General features: G+C 39.7%; 1 protein-coding gene across 3 annotated transcripts in view; it reads left to right on the plus strand.

The window, feature by feature from the left end:
- The window catches only part of Avl9 (AVL9 cell migration associated), a 53,036-nt gene continuing 33,955 nt past the window's right edge, over positions 1 to 19,081 (plus strand). For all 3 annotated transcript variants that reach the window (XR_012908768.1, XM_075955657.1, XM_075955658.1), the window contains exons 1-8: positions 1 to 302; positions 8,089 to 8,209; positions 9,472 to 9,557; positions 10,877 to 10,948; positions 14,395 to 14,484; positions 15,408 to 15,474; positions 16,503 to 16,543; positions 17,423 to 17,461. Coding sequence is in view for 2 of the 3 variants with exons in the window: in XM_075955657.1 (XP_075811772.1) it covers positions 210 to 302; positions 8,089 to 8,209; positions 9,472 to 9,557; positions 10,877 to 10,948; positions 14,395 to 14,484; positions 15,408 to 15,474; positions 16,503 to 16,543; positions 17,423 to 17,461 (609 nt within the window). In the remaining variant the exon portion in view is untranslated. The remainder of the gene's footprint in view (positions 303 to 8,088; positions 8,210 to 9,471; positions 9,558 to 10,876; positions 10,949 to 14,394; positions 14,485 to 15,407; positions 15,475 to 16,502; positions 16,544 to 17,422; positions 17,462 to 19,081) is intronic.

The following is a 19,081-nucleotide window of genomic DNA, read 5'->3' on the forward strand; positions in this document are numbered from 1 at the left end:
GTGACGGCCCGGAAACTGCGGAAGCGGATGAAGCAGAGCGGTGGTGGCCCCGTGGGGCTGCGCGGAGGTGAGGGAGCTGGACGACGGCCTCCGAGCCCGCGACTCGGCGCACATGCGGCGCTCGGGCTGACATCTGAAGGCCGCCGCTCTGGGTCGTGCGGGCCGGCCTCGGCGGTTGGAGTCGCGGTGCGGGCCTGCGGCGGACACCCATGGAGAAGGCTGGCCGTGAGGGCGACGGCGCCCCCTGCGGGCCCGTCCTGCACATCGTGGTGGTCGGCTTTCACCACAAGAAGGGCTGCCAGGTGAGGACCGGCCCGCGCCCTACTCGGCGCCCGCGGCCTGCCGCGCGGTCTTCCTCCGAGAATTGCGCGACGAGCAGTGGGGTTCGGAATGAGAGAAAGAGTGACGGTCGCGCCTTCGGTGATCTGTCAGCCCTCACCGACCTGCCGGGTGTTTACCCAGAAAGGAAGTCTTGAGGAACAACTCGGCGTTTGAACGCCGGGAGGTGGTGAGCTGTGGGTTTCCACGCGAATGCTCAAGTAGGCTGACGGGCTTGCAGGCGCCACGCAGGAGAATCAGCTTCCTTTGTTTATCTCTTGCAAGCCTTAGACTGTGTAGTTTAGGGTTGGCGATCGGCCCCGCCCCCTTCTCTTCTGCCATTTAAGATTTGATCCTACCCAGAGCTATTCTTTTCGTTAGGTGGACACTCCAAGTCAATTGCGGTAAATAAAAATGTAATTTGGCAAGCAGTAAGTGCAAATGGCCTGGTACTAGCTTCTTAGCTGGCTCTTCAACCCACCGTGGGAAAAGAGCATTTGCTTTGTGTTGACCGCAGAAGAGCAAAATAGAACAAGGTTGTTCAGTTAGAACAAACACCTTCCGGAAGGCAGTGATGTCATAATGTGCTAGTGGCTGTAGATTGAATACTTAAGGTACCGAAAAAAAAACAATTACTACTAGTAGATAACGAAGCATTTGGTCTCTCTCTTTTCACAGAGAATGTAACATTAAAAGACTTATTGACAAAAGTTCAGTTCGTTAGAAGCTAACAATAGTGAAGGGAGTGAAGAGATAATAGTGGCGTGCGCGTGTGGCGGGGCGGTGGGGGGGTGGTGTGGTATGCATGCTATTAACTTCAAGCCCAGTGTGGTGGCAAATGGGGGTCTGAGGTAAGAGGATTCTGTTAGGTGGACAGAGTACTTAGGCCCTTCAAAAAAAGAGACTGTTGGGCTGGAGAGATGGCTCAGCGGTTAAGAGCATTGCCTGCTCTTCCAAAGGTCCTGAGTTCAATTCCCAGCAACCACATGGTGGCTCACAACCATCCATAATGGGGTCTGGTGCCCTCTTCTGGCCTGCAGGCATACACACAGATAGAGCACTGTATACATAATAAATAAATAAAAAATATATATATAAAGAAAGTTTTAAAAAAAAGAGACTGTTAACTTTAAGATATTATACTCCTTTATCCTCAGATTAGAAAGACAGAATGACTTTCTAACGAGGAAGTAGCATTATTGCATGTGATGTTAAGAGTATTTAGTACTGGCCGGGCAGTGGTGGCACAGCCTTTAATCCCAGCACTCAGGAAGCAGAGGCAGGTGGATCTCTGTGAGTTCGAGACCAGCCTGCTCTACAAGAGCTAGTTCCTGGACAGGCTCCAAAGCTACAGAGAAACCCTGTCTCGAAAAAATAAGATGATTTAGTACTTGAGGACTACGACCATTGAACTAACTAGTTGCTTTATAAGATAGGAGTAAAGTGACAGAACTTGACAAAGATCTTACTGGAAAAATTGCTGAGAGCATACTGAAAAACAGCCCTGGACAGGCAGATCTCAGTGAGTTCGAGGCCAGCCTAGTCTGCAAAGCAAGTTCCAGGACAGCTAGGACTGTTACAAAAAGAAACTGTCTCAAAAAGACAAAAACAAAAGCCAAAACACCCAGCCCTGGAGTCAGAATGCTTTCTGTGTCGTGTGTGTTCATTGTGTTCACAGTGGAGTCTTTCTAGGTAAAGAATGATGTGGAAGTGTGCTTCAGAGCTCCACAGTGGAGCTCTGCAAAGGAAGAAAACATCAATATTGATAGGAGACGGGATAGAGTCTCCTAATTCTTGCTGTCATTTGAAAGTCTAGATTTTATTATGTTTTCTGCCTGACTCACTGGTTTTATTGGTAAGCTATATTTCTGTAGAGGAAACCATATGTGGTGCTGCATGAAGATGAGAGAGCAGAAAAGGGATGGCACAGTAGCACCCTGCATCCTGTGTCATTTCTTTGCCTTTAGGTTTTGGTTTCAGCACACAGGTAAAAGTGACTGCTTCTGTAAACAGAGTTCTGTGCAGAAGTATAGCACTACTCCAAGACCAGCAAATATAAATAGCTCCCAAATTTGCCCTTCTCCCTTTTTTTTTGCCAGATAATTTTTAATAATTGAATTTCATTCAATAAAAAAGAAAAATTCTAGTTGAGTTTTTCCCCAACTGATGCTTAAAGCAGCTTGTTTTATTATTCACCTTTGTAAAATTGCACCTACCCAGGGTATTGTAGAAACAAAGCACCAAGAACCTAATTCTGGGCTGGAGGAGTGTAGCTCAGCGGTAGAGTGCTTGCTTAGTGAACAAGCTTCTGGGTTTTGGGTGGATCTCTGTGAGTTCAAGGCCAGCCTGGAACTCAGTGAGTTCCGGACAGCTGTGGCTACAGTGTAGAGAGATCTCAAAATAAACAAATAAAAATATTTTTCTCAGCATGTCATGCTTTTTTTTTAATGTCATACATGAGTACTTATTTACATAATTCTACGCTTCCTGTTCCTCTTGCAATTCCTCTTGCGCCCCTCCTCCTCTAATTCATGTTTCATTTTTGTGACTGTTACACACGTTTGCAAGCCTGTGTCCTTTCTTTCTCTCTCTCTCTCTCTCTCTCTCTCTCTCTCTCTCTCTCTCTCTCTCTCTCTCACACACACACACACACACACACACACACACACACACAAAATTAACCTGTTGAGTTCATTTTACGTTTCATTGCATGTTTTCAGGGTGGAGCGCTTTGAATAGATAACCTACCAGGAACTAGTCCCCTTAGAAGACTGAGTCTCCACCTCTCAGCTCAGTTGCCCTTACCTCTTCATCTAGGGGTGGGGCCTAGTGAGATTTCCCCCATCTTCTTTGGCATTGGCATTGTACAGATCTTGCTTAGGCAACCCTGTTACTGAGATTTCGTGTGTGAGATACTGTCTCACAGCAGATGTCCTTGTCCTCTGACTTTTGTTGTTGTTATTTTTAAGACTGTTTCTCTGTGTAGCCCTGACTGTCCCAGAACTCCCTCTGTAGAACAGGCTGACCTCGAACTCATAGAGTTCTGCCTGCCTCTGCCTCCTCACTGCTGGGATTAAAGGTGTGTGCCACCACTGCCCAGCTCTTAGAATGTTTCTACTCCTCTTCCACCATGTTCCCTGAGCATTAGGTGTAGGGGTTGTGTTGTAGATCTGTCACCTGGGGTTGGGTACCTCATGGTCAGTTCTCTACATGCTGACCTATTGTGGATTTCTGTAAAGGTGGAGGGGGGGGCACTTCTCTGAGGATTGAGAGCTATACTTACCAGGCTGGGCCAGTCCACAAATCAGATTGCCATAATCTTTTGTTAAATAATCAAGTACGTATCACGCAAGCTCTTTGATTTTGTTCGTAGTTTTTAATTTTTAAACATTCAATTGAGAGCATTTATTTTCCAAACCTTAAAATTACTTTATTGTGGTCATATTTTTCTTTGGGCTGTCAGCTCACAAATAACAATACAGAGATTTATTATTAAGTATAAAAGCTTGGCCTTAGCTTAGGCTTGTCTTACTAACTCTTATAATTTAATTTAAGTTAGCCCATTTATATTAATATACACTCTGCCACGTGGCATTACGTCATCTCTGAACTGCCCATCTTGCTCCCTCCAATTCTAGCTGGTGATTCCACCTTTCTTGTTTCCAGAGTTCTCTGTCTGCCCAGAACTCCCATCTAAACCTCCTGCCTGGCTATTGGCCATTCAGCTGTTTATTAAACCAATAAGAAGGTGCCTTGGGCAGAGACACATCTTTACAATGTACACAAATATTCTGCAATAGTTTGTTATTGTGTGTACAGTGTTCATGGAAAGGGGCATGATCCATGTGTTGAAGTGAGAAGACAACTTGTGGTGTCAGTTCTCTGTGTCGGGTTGCAGAGATTGAATCTGGGTCTTCATGCTCACACTGTCAGGCAGCAGGCGTCTTTACCCACTAGGCCTTCTGACCACCCTAAATTTTTGCTTTTGACCTCTTTTTTGGTAGAATTTCTGGTCTGTATACATAGCTAGCAACTTTTATTTTATTTTGGTTTTTCATGACAAGGTTTATCTGTGTAGCGTTGACTGTTCTGGAACTCTGTAGGTAGGCTGGCTTTAAACTCACAGAGATCCTCCTGCCTCTGCCTCTGCCTCCCAAGTGCTGGACTTAAAGGCATGTGCCATCACCTCCCAGCTCAGCTTCAACTCTTGAATGCTTTTACCAAACTGTATTTTTTTTACTTTATTCTTTGACAGCATCACATAAGTATGTAAAGTCTTTGTCATTTTCATCCATTATTCTTTTTCATGCCCTCCACTCCTACCGAACCCTTTCTTCTCAGCAAGTCTTTTTTCATGATTTGTTTGTTGTTTTTGTGTGTGTGACCCACTGCACAAGCATGGATAGGGAAGTCATTCACTGAAAATTGGGCAGCTTAATGGCTATACTGCTAAAAAGAAAAAAAAAATCCCTTCCTATCCCACAGCAACTATAACTGCCAGTAGCTCCTCAGAGATGGGTGGGGCCTTATGACCCTCTCCTCAAGACTCTATTTCTTTTTTCCCCGAAGATTTATTTATGTTGTGTGTAGATATATGTGCTTGAGAGTATATATATTCATAATGCATGCAGGTGCCTGTGGAATCCAGAAGAGGGTGTTAGATTTCCTGGAGCTAGAGTAACAGGCACTTGAGGGCTGCTTGATGTGGGTGTTGGAAATCAAACCTGATCTCTTTGGACAAGCAGCAAGTACTCTAACCTCTTAGATATCTCTCTAGCCCTACTCCATTTCCGGGGGAAGAAAAAGCAGAATTGCAAAACAGTTGGAACTTTACCAGGGAAATTGAGGTTTCCTTTTGTGGGTTTTTAGTCTTTTAATAAAACAATTTAGAAACTGACTCAGAAGGAAGTTTAAGGACCTTTTCTTTAGAGTTTGAAAAAACAAAACAAAACAAAACAAGAATGGTTTTAAATGGGACACATACCTTTAATCCCAGCACTCAGAAGGCAGAGGCAGGCAAATCTCTCTGAGTTCTAGGTCATCCTGGTCTACAGAGCCAGTTTAGGATAGCCAGGGCTACACAGAAAAACCCTGTCTCAAAAAAAAAAAAAAAAAGAAAAAGAAAAAAAAGAAAAGGGAAAGGAAAGAAACAAGATCAACAAGCTATAAAATTTGGCTGCTGCCAAGGAAGGGAGATGAAGAAAAGGAAGAGAGAAGAAAGTCCTGCCTTGTTTTTTTAAAAAATACATTTTAATTTTATTTTGTATGCTCATGGAGGTTTTACTACAGGCGGTTAATGGATGCTTAAAGGGGGAGAATCAGTCTTCTCCAGGGACAAGTTCCTAATAGGTTTCCCATTCCCAGGACTCAGCCCTAAACACATATACACAACAGCAACACTAAATAGAATCAGCAGGTTATATTTATATGTACATTTTTTATAGGTTTTTTTAAAATATTTTTATGGTTTATTTAACTTTATTTTATGTGCATTGATGTGAAGTGTCAGATCCCCTGGAACTGATCTTCAGACAGTTGTGAGCTGCCATGTGGGTGCTGGGAATTGAACCCGGGTCCTCTGGAAGAGCAGTCAGTGCTCTTAACCACTGAGCCATCTCTCCAGCCCTATATTTATATGTACATTTGCATGTAAACATGCACACACATGAGTATGTGTGTGTGTGTAAAGTAACATTAATAAAGACAAAATCATAAGGAGAGGGAAGGACATGGGAGGAGTTGGAATGGAGAGTGAGAGAGGGTGGAAATTATGTAAATACAGTGCTCATGAAGTGACTTTTTTTAAAAAAAAAGAGCTGGGCATAGTGGCACTTTAATCCCAGCACTTGGAAGGCAGAGACAGGTGAATTTCTGAGTTCACAGCCAGTCTGGTCTACATAGTAAGACTCTGATTAAAAAATAAATAATATTTTTTAAAAAAGCAATGGCAATCTGACAGTTATAGTTTATATACTAGAACAAATAAAAGTCTAGACTATAACTAGCAAGTTAACTGTAGAAACACATAATTTCTTGTCAAATAGTCTAATTTCAGGCAACGTCTAAAGGAAACGACTTGAAAACAGTTCCCTCCTTCCTCCCCAGGGGTCCTGGAAATTAAACTCCAGTCTTTATACTTGATGCCTTTAACCTTCTGAGCCATCTCATAGGCTCTGAAAGCCATACCTTTCGAATTAGAGTCCAAGAAACCAGGAGGGTTGAGCCATGGAAGTCAGCAAGCAGCTATAAATGGGGTGGAGGAGTCTTCATAAAAAGTAAAAAGGCCCAGAGAGTCTGCAGCATTTGGACTGTATCCAAACTAGGTAGAAAAGGGAAAGTTACACTGATTGAGTCAGAAGTGCTGGCAGACTTAGTAGTGCTACATAATGGAAGGGCAGTAAGCAACTTTTTGGGAGTGTGGCTTCTGGGAGATAAGTACATGATCTCCTTAAGGGGATCATTTTCCCCATCGCCACAGCATGCCTTCAGGTAAACCAGCTTTCCTAAGGAGCAGTCTTCTGGCAGGGTGATTGACAGACCAGGCACACAACTTGGGGAGCCAGTTCTCTCCTTCCAGTACATGGACTTCAGGGATTGAATTTAAGTTTTTAGTTTTGGCTACAAATTGCTGAGTCATTTTATTGGCCCTGGAGTATATAATGTTCTAATCTTTGGAGTGATGTGGAAGGGTCTTCTGTTTTGAGTTGATTTCATTGGTTAATAAAGAAACCGCCTTGGCCCTTGATAGGACAGAAAATTAGGTAGGCGGAGTAAACAGAACAGAATGCTGGGAGGAAGTGAGGCAATTGCTATGCCTCTCCTCTCTGAGCCAGATACAAAGAAGCTCCGACCCAAGATGGACATAGGCTAGAATCTTCCCGGTAAGACATCACTTCGTGGTGCTACACAGATTATTAGAGATGGGTTGATTGGGATGTGAGAGTTAGCCAGTGGGAGGCTGGAGCTGATGGGCCAGGCAGTGTTTAGAAGAATACAGTTTGTGTGTTGTTATTTCGGGGGCTAAGCTAGCCAGGCCGCCGGCAGCCGGGCGCAGGAAAGCAACCCGCTGCTCCTTCTACTTTGGAGCATATCAGAATATCATGTCTCCCACCACAGGCGTAATTCAGATTCTATTATTTTGACCCAGAGAAAGTAGCTTTCTCTTAATGGGCTTCAACATAGCCTTCACTGTTTTTCTATATTATTTAAACATTAAGGAGTGGCAGTCTTAATGTTTTCTATTAGATAGCTAGATAGGAATTAACAGGCTTGGAGGCATTTGAGGATAGGGCTTTCCTTCCCTCAGACTCAGCTTGGGACCCCACCTCCTGTTTCTTTGGTAACCACTAGAAAAGGGCACCCACATGATATACTTACATACATGTAGGTAAAACAGCTGTACACATAAAAGAAGAAAAGGTTATTCCTTGTGGTTTAGTGTCATTATTGTTTCTGCTTTTTAGAAGTCAGCCATTGTTGCAGTCTTTCCTCCTGTTATCACTTCAGAATAAATGTGTGAAATGACTGGAGTCAGGGTAGGTCTGGCCTCATGGACTGGTTATTTAAGTGAGATACTTGAAGTTCTCTTGGCTTAGCTTTATACTTTTAGACAGCATTTTGAGTTACAACTGGACACTTTAAGTAAGCAGGAAATATTCTATAAACTGTGCTTGGGTTTGCATGGCATTCAGGGTTCAAGAGCGTTACTGTTTGTTAGTATAAAATTCTTCCTTTGGGCTCTGTTTGGCTAAGATTTTTTTTCCAATTTAGGTTGAGTTCTCTTACCCACCACTGATTGCGGGAGATGGACATGACAGTCACACTCTACCTGAAGAATGGAAGTATTTGCCTTTCCTCGCCTTACCAGATGGTGCACATAACTATCAGGAAGGTATGTCAGTAAATAGTAGACCAATTACTAGGTGCGGTTTTGGAAATTTTTTCCATAACAGTCTTGAATTCTTTGGTAAATGAAAGCCTTTGAGCCTATTGTAATTATTTATAAAATGTGTATGTGTTGTTTGGAGGTGAGGTGTGCGCTAGAGAAGCTTCAGAGAGTGATGGGGCCGTGGTCAGTGACCCTTGGTTCCCCTCCTGCCCAGAGCACTCAGGTATAGCCAGAGCAGGACAGCTGCTAATAGGTTTGTGCCTACAGTTATATCATGTTTCAGACTCCACTCAGTGGCAGAAATGGAGACTTACCTGCACTAACTACTCATGGCCTGGAAAGCTCCGGTTTCAGACTCACTTGGCTGTTCTCTCATGCCCACCTGAATACAGCTGAGATTGTTTCTTTGACTTACTACTCAACCCTGTGTTTTAAAAGTCGCTTGCTTGCATGAGGAGAATGTTTGTGTCCTCAAAGAAGAGTGTAATGACATTTTCACACTGAGTCTTCTACACCCATATGAGAGTGCTTTGCCAGACCGAATGAAGTACCATTTTACTTTGATTAAACTAAATTCAATGTAATTTGACTACTTGTTTTCCTATTGCAATACTTAATATTTCCCTTATAAAATAAATCAAAATTTACTATGCAGCTTAAAATCCTTATTACAGGATATGAAACCTAAGAAATACTTTTCATCCTAACTTTTCTGCTGTGGATGCTTTCAACCTAGTGGGAAAGTTAAGATTATAGGAAATACCTTGCAAGTTTTCTTTATGTGTATATTTAGTTTTGTCTCTTTTTTATTCTAAAGTCATTTGGAATAAATGACAGACACTCGACTTCTAAATACTTTAGTACATGCACCCTCTAAGGATTTAATAATTTCCTAGCATGCAGATGTATTATCACAGCTAAGATGTAACAATAATCCCATAATATCATCTCACATCCAGTCTGTGCTCAGATTTTCCCAGTTTTCCCAGAATTTCTTGTATCCACTCAAGATTCACTTGCTGCCATCAGTTTTTATGACTTGACTTTCCTTTAGTCTGGAACAGTTCCTGCATATATTTTCTATGTTATCTCTTAGGCTTGTGACAAACATGTACTATAAAGATTGGGGGAAAGTTTGTGATGTTAGAAGTATTACCTGGTTGTGTCATCATTTGTGTGTTAATGACTGCATTAAAACTTCACGTTTGAGTGTTCAGTAATGAGTAATTAACATCACTATTTACATTTTTCTGTGTATCTCTTAGATACTGTGTTTTTTCACTTACCACCCAGAAATGGAAATGGAGCCACAGTATATGGTATCTCTTGCTATCGACAAATTGAAGCCAAGGTATGATAATTGGTGGTGAGCAGCAACAGGAAAAAGCGCCTCCAACCCTTGCCCAGATGTTGGTCATTTGGGGAATCACAGTCTTTATGTTCAATGTAGTACATCTGTGCAAGTACCTGAAGAGGCTAGAAGAGGGTGTTCAGTCCTATACCTGGAGTGATAGGTAGTTGTGAGCCTCCTGACATAGGTTCTGGGACAGAACTGGGGTCCTCTGCCAGAGCAGAGCAGTGTGCACTCCTAACTGTTGAGCCAGTGTTCCAGCTCCCAATTTTTAGGGTTTTGAGTAACCTCCATACTGATTTCTGTGGCCATAATAATTTGTGCCCTTACTAGCAGTGAGCGAGATTTCTCTTTCTCCACATAGGTACCAGCATTTGTTATGATTTGTTTGTGTGGATTTTTTGCCATGCATTATCTTTATGAGCATATTTAAATTTACATAATGAGAACTAATGAAAAATGGAAGGCATCAAAATGGCATTAAAAATTAAACTCAGTGGAAGTGTTTAGATGTATAGAAATGTACAAAAAGAAAATATCACAGCATTTTCAATTAGCTTTACTAATGAAAAGAGGAAGTGCATCTGGAAGTAAATTTGAGTATCAGTTCCTAATAACACATTTGTGGTATGGTGACCTTCTTTATCACTCCTGACTAGTTTTGAAGTCTACTTTTACAGCTATGAATCTAGCAAGATTTGCTTTTTGAAGGCTCCCATTTGCTTGGTAGGTTGATTTCCATCCTGTGACTCTTAATGTTTGGATTTCTGATAGGTATGTTTTTAAGAGATAGCAAATCTTTTTTAATTCAGTCAGTTTTTATGGATTGGTTCTCAATGAATGGTTGGTCTGGTGTGTGACTTGTACATAAAGCAGTTTCCATCTGCCTGTAAGTTCCAGGACAGTGGGGACTGTCCGTTTACTATTCCACCCAGTGCCTAGCTACTGACATTGAGTGCAAGGCTAGCAGGTACATTCAACTAACATATCTGAGATTTACTGTGAAGATTTACTGTGAAGTTCTTTTTTTTTTTCTTTTTTCTTTTTTGGATTTTCGAGACAGGGTTTCTCTGTAGCTTTTGGTTCCTGTCCTGGAACTAGCTCTTGTAGACCAGGCTGGCCTCGAACTCACAGAGATCCACCTGCCTCTGCCTCCCGAGTGCTAGGATTAAAGGCGTGCGCCACCACCACCCGGCTACTGTGAAGTTCTGTAACTGGATACAAGATTTTTTTCTATTTAATTAGTAGGTTCATATCGAAACTGTTTTGTAAATGCTGCTATGAAGTATTTCTAATAAATAACTGTTTACTCATAATAGGCATTAAAAGTAAGGCAAGCCGACATCACCAGAGAGACTGTTCAGAAAAGTGTCTGTGTTTTGAGCAAGCTGGTAAGAGATCTCCTAACTTTCTTACATATAAACATTCAAAGCAGAACTTGTGTTTTTAGAGTAAGATATATGAGAATAAGGACTTGCCAAAACTAGTTGAGTGCTTGCCCATGTGCTTCTGGGTCCTCTGCTTCTTGCAGTTTGCTCTTATTTTTATTCTTCTGGGCAAATTGACATTTAATTCAAATGGAGCAGCTTTATATTTCATTTATCTATTTTTGTTTGTCCCCAAGACTTTGGATAAATGCTGTTTTGATAACTTTACAAATATCATAATTGCTCTAATTTTATTTGTAATAAAGAAGTTCATGACTATTGCAGTGAAGACATTTAACTTTAATATATACTTTAAATTTCAGAGTGTTTGAGAAAAGCCAATGACATGGTAAAACTACATACTATAACTATTTCAGAGCTGTGTTTCTTCTACGTACATTTTTTCAAGTTGATATTAACAATTACACACTTGAACATATAATTTATTTTTTAAATTGTACTGCTAGTGTGGGGGAGGAGTGCATGCTACAGTGCACATGTGAAGGTCAGAGGACAACTTCGTGGAGTCACTTCTCTCTCTCTGCCTTTATGTGGGCTCCAGGGATCAAATCTGCATCATTAGGGTTGAATCATCGGGTTGCAAATACCTGTATCAGTTGGGCCAATGCCATTGCCCCATTTTAACATCATTTTGTTTTTAAGACAGAGTCTTATGGCCCAGCCTGACCTGGAACTCTTTTATAGCTAAGACCATTAATTCCTGATCCTCCTATCTCCACTTCTAGGATTACGTGTGTGTATGATCACACTCAGCTTATTTTTATATTTTAAAAGAAAATAAGTAGCTGGGATGTTTATCTATTATTCAAGTTCTAGTTTTGATCCCACCCCCACAAAAGAAGAGTTGGGGAAAAGGGTCAGAGAAAGGAAGGAAGGAAATACAAATTCATTGACATTTTTGATTTTCATAGTCCTCAGTTGAATAATTTACAATATTCAGTGTCTATTGTGATGAATAAGATGATAACACCTTTGCATCAAATGCCTAATTCTACAGTAAAATTTAGTTCCCCCCCTCCCCCCAAAAATCTCCATTATGGGGAAGAGTCTAGATCTGTATTATGTTAATTATCTATATTTTATGGTTGCTATCATAGCCATTCTGCAGGCACTCCAAACCAAGATTGAAAATGATTTATTGACCAAATTACCAGATATATGTAGGTTTTGTCTGATTATTTCTTGGGTTCTTATCTAATTTCCTTATCCACAGGCACTTTAAATACTCTTTGTATAGCCTGTGATGGTGGCACACTTTTAATCTCAGTACTTGAAACAGAGGTAAACAGATCTCTGAGCGTTTAAGGCCTGCCTGGTCTGTATAGTGAGTTCAGTCGACCAGAAGTACATAATGAGATTCTGTCTCAAAACAAAGAAAAAGTTTTAGCTTGGTGATAGTGTCACACACCTTTAATTCCAGCACTGTGGAAAGCAGAGACAGGTGGGTTCTGGGTTCTGAGTTCAAGGCCAACCTGGTCTACAGAGCAAATTCCAGGACAGTCAGCAGTCAGGCCACCCCACCCCACCCCCCAAAAAAAACCTTGTCTCAAAACTCCAAATAAAGAGTTTTTAATAATGTAAATCCAGGTTTGCAAGATAGGACTTATTTGGCATTTATTACTATCTGAAGAGGAAAAGGAGAAAGAGGAAAAAGAGATGGAGAAGTGGGTGAAGAGAAACTATGAATAATAATAATTTATAATATATAATACACTTTTTTTTCTTTGTAGGAGCAAACAGTATCTCACTAGTGTGTGCCTGGCTAGCCTTGATCTCACAGAGGTCCATCCACCTGCCTCTGCCTCTGCCTCATGAATACTGGGATTAAAGATGTGCACCAGCATGCCATGCCATATTATGATAACTCTAATAATTACAATAATAATAATACACAGTTTCTAGAAGGATAGCCTGAAAAATACACGACAGTTAATTTGTATACAGGGCCAGTTAACCAAAACATTGGCTACCATATGTGAAAGTAGATACATGTGGGAAGGCTTCCCAAGTAGTCACCTTCAAAGGACAACTTGGATAACAGAAACCACCAAGTGTCTATCTGTGTCAGGTGTTAGTTCTTACCAGACATTTCATATAACATCTTTTTATTTTCCTAACAATTTTGAGATATCTTTGCTATAGTCTCATTTTATAAATAAACGTTTTAGAGTAATGATATCTAATTCTCATATGTAAGATTACTAAGTACAAAAATAGGGCAAAAATCCAGTTTTGTCTGCCTCTAAAAGAGACATATGGAATGAGAACAGCTTAGTTAATCAGAAAGGTTCACTTGTTCATAGTGCATTGTAATGGAATGGAAATGTAATGATATTGTACTTAATAATAATACTCATATTTACAGGGATGGGGACTGTAACGAGTCTTTCTTTGTCCCACCAGCCAGTTCCCAAATAACAGCAGGGAGACTTACTATTAATTAAGAATGCTTGGCCTTTTGCTTAGGCTTGTCTCAACTAGCTCTTGTAATTTAAATTAATCCATTTATACTAATCTGCATTCTGCCACGTGGCATTACCTCTTTTCCATCTTGCACCTCCTGAAGTCTGACTGGCATCTCCACCTTTCTTCTTCCCAGAGTCCCCTCTCCCTGGAAATTTCTAACCTCTTCTGCATAGATAGCTACTGGCCATTCAGCTCTTTATTAAACCCAATCAGAAGGCGCCTTGGTCAAGATGCATCTTCACAGTTTAAACAAATATTCTGCAACAGGGGACTAGTTCAGTATGACTTGCATTCTGAAGGAGGCACATAAATGAGAAAATGTCTCAAGAATGTTAAATGAAAGGTGAATATGATCCATTTTGGGTAGAAAAAATAACAGTTAAAGAATAACTTTGTTCAAGTATACAAAGTAATTACTATGGTAGAAGACATAGACAAATGACAGAAAACAAAAGATGTGAACTTAAATCAACGTTCAACTTTGTGTAGGAAGCAGACGTCTTAAGGATGATTAGATAGCACCGCAACAGAATGAATGCAGTAACTATTGACATTCTTGCTATGCGCCAGACTCTGCTGTATCTATTATTTAATCCTTAACACAGCCACAGAAATTCCGCCTTTTTGTGTACAGGGTCAGCTTGCTGAGGAGGTATGGAAAGGTTAAGGGCCCTTAATTAAGCAGATAAAAGATGGAGCCAAGGCCCAGAGTCTGAGCCTGACTCACCACCTTGCCAAGATAGTTTTCACCTGCTGCCCAAGAGAGAGAATGTGTAATATCACAGCTTCCGGCTATGTATTTGGGCCCTTAGTTGGTGTTACTAACTTTCCTTCTGATACCTTCAAATTAAAAGATGACAGGGATTTGTTTTTTCCTGTTGTTTACTATGATCAACCTAATGATGGTTTCTCCTTTTCTTTAGCCTCTTTATGGCTTACTTCAAGCAAAACTTCAACTCATTACACATGCATATTTTGAAGAGAAAGATTTTTCCCAAATTTCTATTCTAAAGGTAACTAATTTCCCTACTGATGTGTTTGTTGAAAAGTAGCTTAATGAATCAAGTAGCTCTTATAGTAATACTGTGCAGGATAGTCCTTGGTGGCTTAAGAAAAACATGGTGTGAAAATCCATTTGCTTGGGCTCCAGGTCCAGTGCTTAAGAGCACTTGTTGCTCTTGCAGAGGAACCAGGTTTGGTTCCCAGCACCCACATTAAATGGCTCATAACCACCTAGGGATCTGATATCTTCTTCTTTGGCTTCTTCAGGGACACACGTACACATTAAGAAAAATGTTAAGATTTATCTTTAAAATAAAATAAATAATAAATATATAAATAAAATATAATAAAAATCTTTATTTAAAATATATTTTCATAAAACCTTGATATTATAGCGAGAGCTGTCCAACTACTAAACTCAAACCGTCCCTGAGGAAACAGTGACTGTAAACAGTTAGTATCAATGTCTCTCACAAGGGTTTTGCTATGGCATAGTGTCTATAAATTTGAGTATCTGGTTTCTAGTTCCGGGTATTTTATTGAAGAAGGGTAGTATATTTTTTTCTCAAGACTGGCATCAGTATACAGTTCTAGATCTGTCTTGGACCTTGGGGAGAGTTGGGTCAGTTAGGAGTTTAGTGTGGAAGCAGAGGGAAGGTAATTTATGTCCCTGTTAAAGTTCTGAAATGGCTCAGAACAAAAGACTATCCTGAGTAGCTTTTTGTTCTTTTTGCTCAGCTACTCTCTTGATACTGTTCATGTTTACAAGAGAAGAAATGAGTTGAGTACTGAAAACTAGTAGGTTACAGAGACCATGGTTGCTTAATTTAATAGGTGGCAGAACAACCTATACAGTTCTCTTCTGGTCGTGTTTCTAGGAGCTTAGTCTCTAAAGTGACAGTGTGAGGTTCTAAACTCAGTCTGCATTCCACAGGAACTCTACGAGCATATGAACAGTTCCTTAGGAGGGGCCTCATTAGAAGGATCTCAGGTGTATCTTGGTAAGTAACTTGCAGGTCAGAAGCTATGTCCTCAAAGTTGTCTGTGGCCAAACTTGGTTATGTGTAGCTCTTCATGATCAGATTGTTAAGCATATGTGCATTTCATTAAATATTATACAAATAATTAGATATTTATACAATCTTTGTATGGGATCTATGTTCTTAAATTTGCTTCTTCCTTAAATACCCTTTTAGCCATCTTATGAGATTGATCATTATCTTTTATTGGTAGTGACAGTTATGGGCATTGCACAGGTGAATTTCAGCTTTTTAGAATGTACTGGACTTCTTTCTGTTAATGCTGATGTGTGTAATTACCAGGATGGGGGTGGGGTACTGAGATTCTTCAACTTGGGGATTTGTTAAATGTACCCTATTTTGACAGCTCAAAAAATCCATTGTTGCCCGAGGTAGTCATTAAATATTCTTTTGTAGTAAAGGTTGTAATAGTATGGTGATGTGTGCATTCTCAGTTTCCATTTCAATGTGAAGCAGCCGGTACTAGTGCAGTCATATGCAGAAAGTCAGCCTGATAGTCCTGTTCTAAGAATGTGTTTATAGATTGTTTTCTCTTTTACTGTGGTGTTTGAAATGATTGGAAAGCAATGTGATTCAGAAATAATACTATATGTAATACACTGACCAGACATCCCGTTTAAATGACTAGCGGCTGCCACTGTGGTGTGAGCTTCATGATTTTTAAATTTCTGTGGTTTATTTTTGTAGACTGTAAGTGTTAGACCCAATGTCTAAAGCAGTATTCACTAATAATGTATACATAAAACTGTATTTATATTACAGTTAATAAAATTTAAAGGCCACATTTGAAGTCCTCAGTGGCTAATGTGTCTGACAGGGCATATTTTAAACATTTTCATCCTTGGGGAAGATTCTGTAAGACAATACTCTTTCTGAGTATATATGTATTTCACCAAGTATTACATAAATGTTTAAATATTTGCATGTTCTCATTTTCTTTTTTAGATATTCTCTTCCTTTCACATTTAGCTTTCCTGTTTACATTGTAGGTCTGTCTCCTCGAGATCTTGTCCTTCATTTTCGACACAAGGTGTGATAGATATCCTGCAACTTGCAATGTACTGAAATGGGAAAGTCTGTTCTTGGGTTCCTTTCCTGTGAACTTGGGGCGGCATTACAATCAGCTGACGGCATAATTGTGGTTTTGCTCTTCTAAGACAGCTTCTTAACCATACAGAGCTGGAGGCCTCAGGAGTATTTGTGTGGTAAAAGTCTGGGATTACCTCTTGCTGGATAGGGTTTGCTTTTGATTCCTTTATTCTGCAGTCTTTGCATTTTCTCTTAGTGTGGGTGGGAAAAAAATTGTTCCCTAAAAGTGGGATATTTTTCCATGCAAATTATTTTTTTCTTTTGTTGTGGTTTTTGGTGCCAGACATTATGATCTTTATTGTTAAAGTATATGTTTTCTAGGACATACATACATTAATCATTTATTTACCAAACCTTTATTGAATATTCATGTAAATGCTATGTATCCCAGACTAGCCCTGAACTTCTGATCTTCCTGCCTCCACCTCTGAGTGCTGAAATTACAAGTGTGCACCACCATACAGAGCTGAAATGGTTCTGGGCATCTGAACACAGGGCTGTCATACATAGTCAGCATACATAGTACCAACTGAGCCACTCCCCAACCTCAAATATATGCCTTTTCAGAAGCTTGACATTTTTCAAACAGAGATAGCACTGCTCCTTCCAAAAAAACTATTTCAATTAAAGGTTAAATGATTCTCATGTTTCTAGAGGACATAGGTAATACTTAATTTTTCACTTCAAGTTCATAATTTCTCATGTATCTTAAGTACTATAATTATTTAATATTATATAACATGATTATATTTTAGTAAAGAAAATGGCAAATCATTAATAATAGACCTTAGTAACATAGAATTTCTTTTTCTTTCTGCAGGTCTTGATCCTGTTTAAGCTAATTCTTCTTGAAAAAAAGGTGAGATATAGAAAGATGAAAGAAAGAACAGATGTTTTATCTTTTACTGACATTGATTATATATTATATAACATGAAAATTAACGATTAAGAGTTAAGACATATTTTGTCTATCAAATGAAACACAAAATTCTTTTCTTTACTGTTGTAAACATACAAATTTGTGTGCTCTTTTTGTTGGCAGATTGAGAGTGTATTCGATTATACTGTCACCGTAAGAAGTTTAAACTAACTTAAATAGAAAAGGAAATGTGTTGGTTCAGTCAGACTTAGTGCTTCCAGGGTATCACTACTTTGTGCTTTCTCTTTGTCCTACAGTTCAGTTAATTTTACACAGAGCTGATCTCTCTTGTATACACAAAACTGCCAGCAGTAATTTAGCTGTTTGCTTTCTCAGATGTAATACCACTTTCCAAACCATTGGATATGAATTTGTCTCTTCAGATTGGTTTTGCACATCAGGCAGCATGCCCACCGCTAAATTCAGAATTGTTATCAAAAGTCTGCCTATGCTAATTGGTTTAAACTTGGGTTCCAGACAGCTCTTTTCTACAAAGAGAAGGAATTTGGGATTGCCATGATCTTTGTAGACCTCAGGTCTATGAACTGGGCCTCATAGCCAATTCTAGCTTACCACTTACTTTTATAGAAGTTTGTTGTTTTTAAGACTTATTTTTATTTGTATTTATATATGTGTATTTATGTTTATGTGTGTGTCTTGTGTGTCGGTATGTGCACGTGTATACAGGTACCTGTGGAAGTCACAAACAGGACATCAGATACTCTAGCAGTAGTTACAGGGTACCTAATGTGAGTGCTAGGAATTGAACTCAGGTCTTTTGCAAGAGCAGCAGTTGTTCTTCACTATTGAACTATGATAAGAGTTTTATTGGTAAACAGGAATACCTAATATTTGCTTATTTGTAGCTATTTATACCCAGTAGGAGCAGAGTTGAGTAGATGTGAGAGATCATATGGCCCACAAAGCAAATATGTCTGATCCTTTATGGAAAAAGTTTTCTGAAATTCTGGTGTAGACTAATCAGAAGTTAGTCCTATAATACAACTAGCTTTATAACCCATATTAACTGCATTCAGTGCAAATAAGGTAGAAAGGTTGTTGAGGGATCAGCCATGCACTATGCTTATATGGCTCATTACCTTAAGCCAATTATTCCTTTGCCCCAATAATGCTCCTATTAGGGATTTCTTTTTCAGAGTTAATCTGAATTGCATGCAAAACTACCTATAAGAGTCCATCACAGAATCACTTAAAATGAGTAGCTAATTGTTTTTTGTGTTACATGTAACTCCAAATAATAAAAATCCCCCAATACTTTTTATTGTCAAGATGTTTCAAGGCACATTAGGTTAAAAGCTATCCAACCATAAGACTGTGATCCAGTTTTTACATTTTATTTATGAGTGTCAGTGTTTTGCCTGTATGTGTGCCTGGTGCTCACAGAGGTCCTCTGGAACTGGAGATACAGATGATTATGAGCTGCCATATGGGTGCTGCCAATTGAACCTGGCTTATAGGCCAAAGCAGGGAGTGTTCTTAACCACTGAGCTATTTCTCCAGCCCCTGTGATCCTAATTTTATAAACAAATATGGATTCAT

This window comes from Microtus pennsylvanicus, chromosome 21, assembly GCF_037038515.1.
Source record: "Microtus pennsylvanicus isolate mMicPen1 chromosome 21, mMicPen1.hap1, whole genome shotgun sequence".
Taxonomy (NCBI): domain Eukaryota; kingdom Metazoa; phylum Chordata; class Mammalia; order Rodentia; family Cricetidae; genus Microtus; species Microtus pennsylvanicus.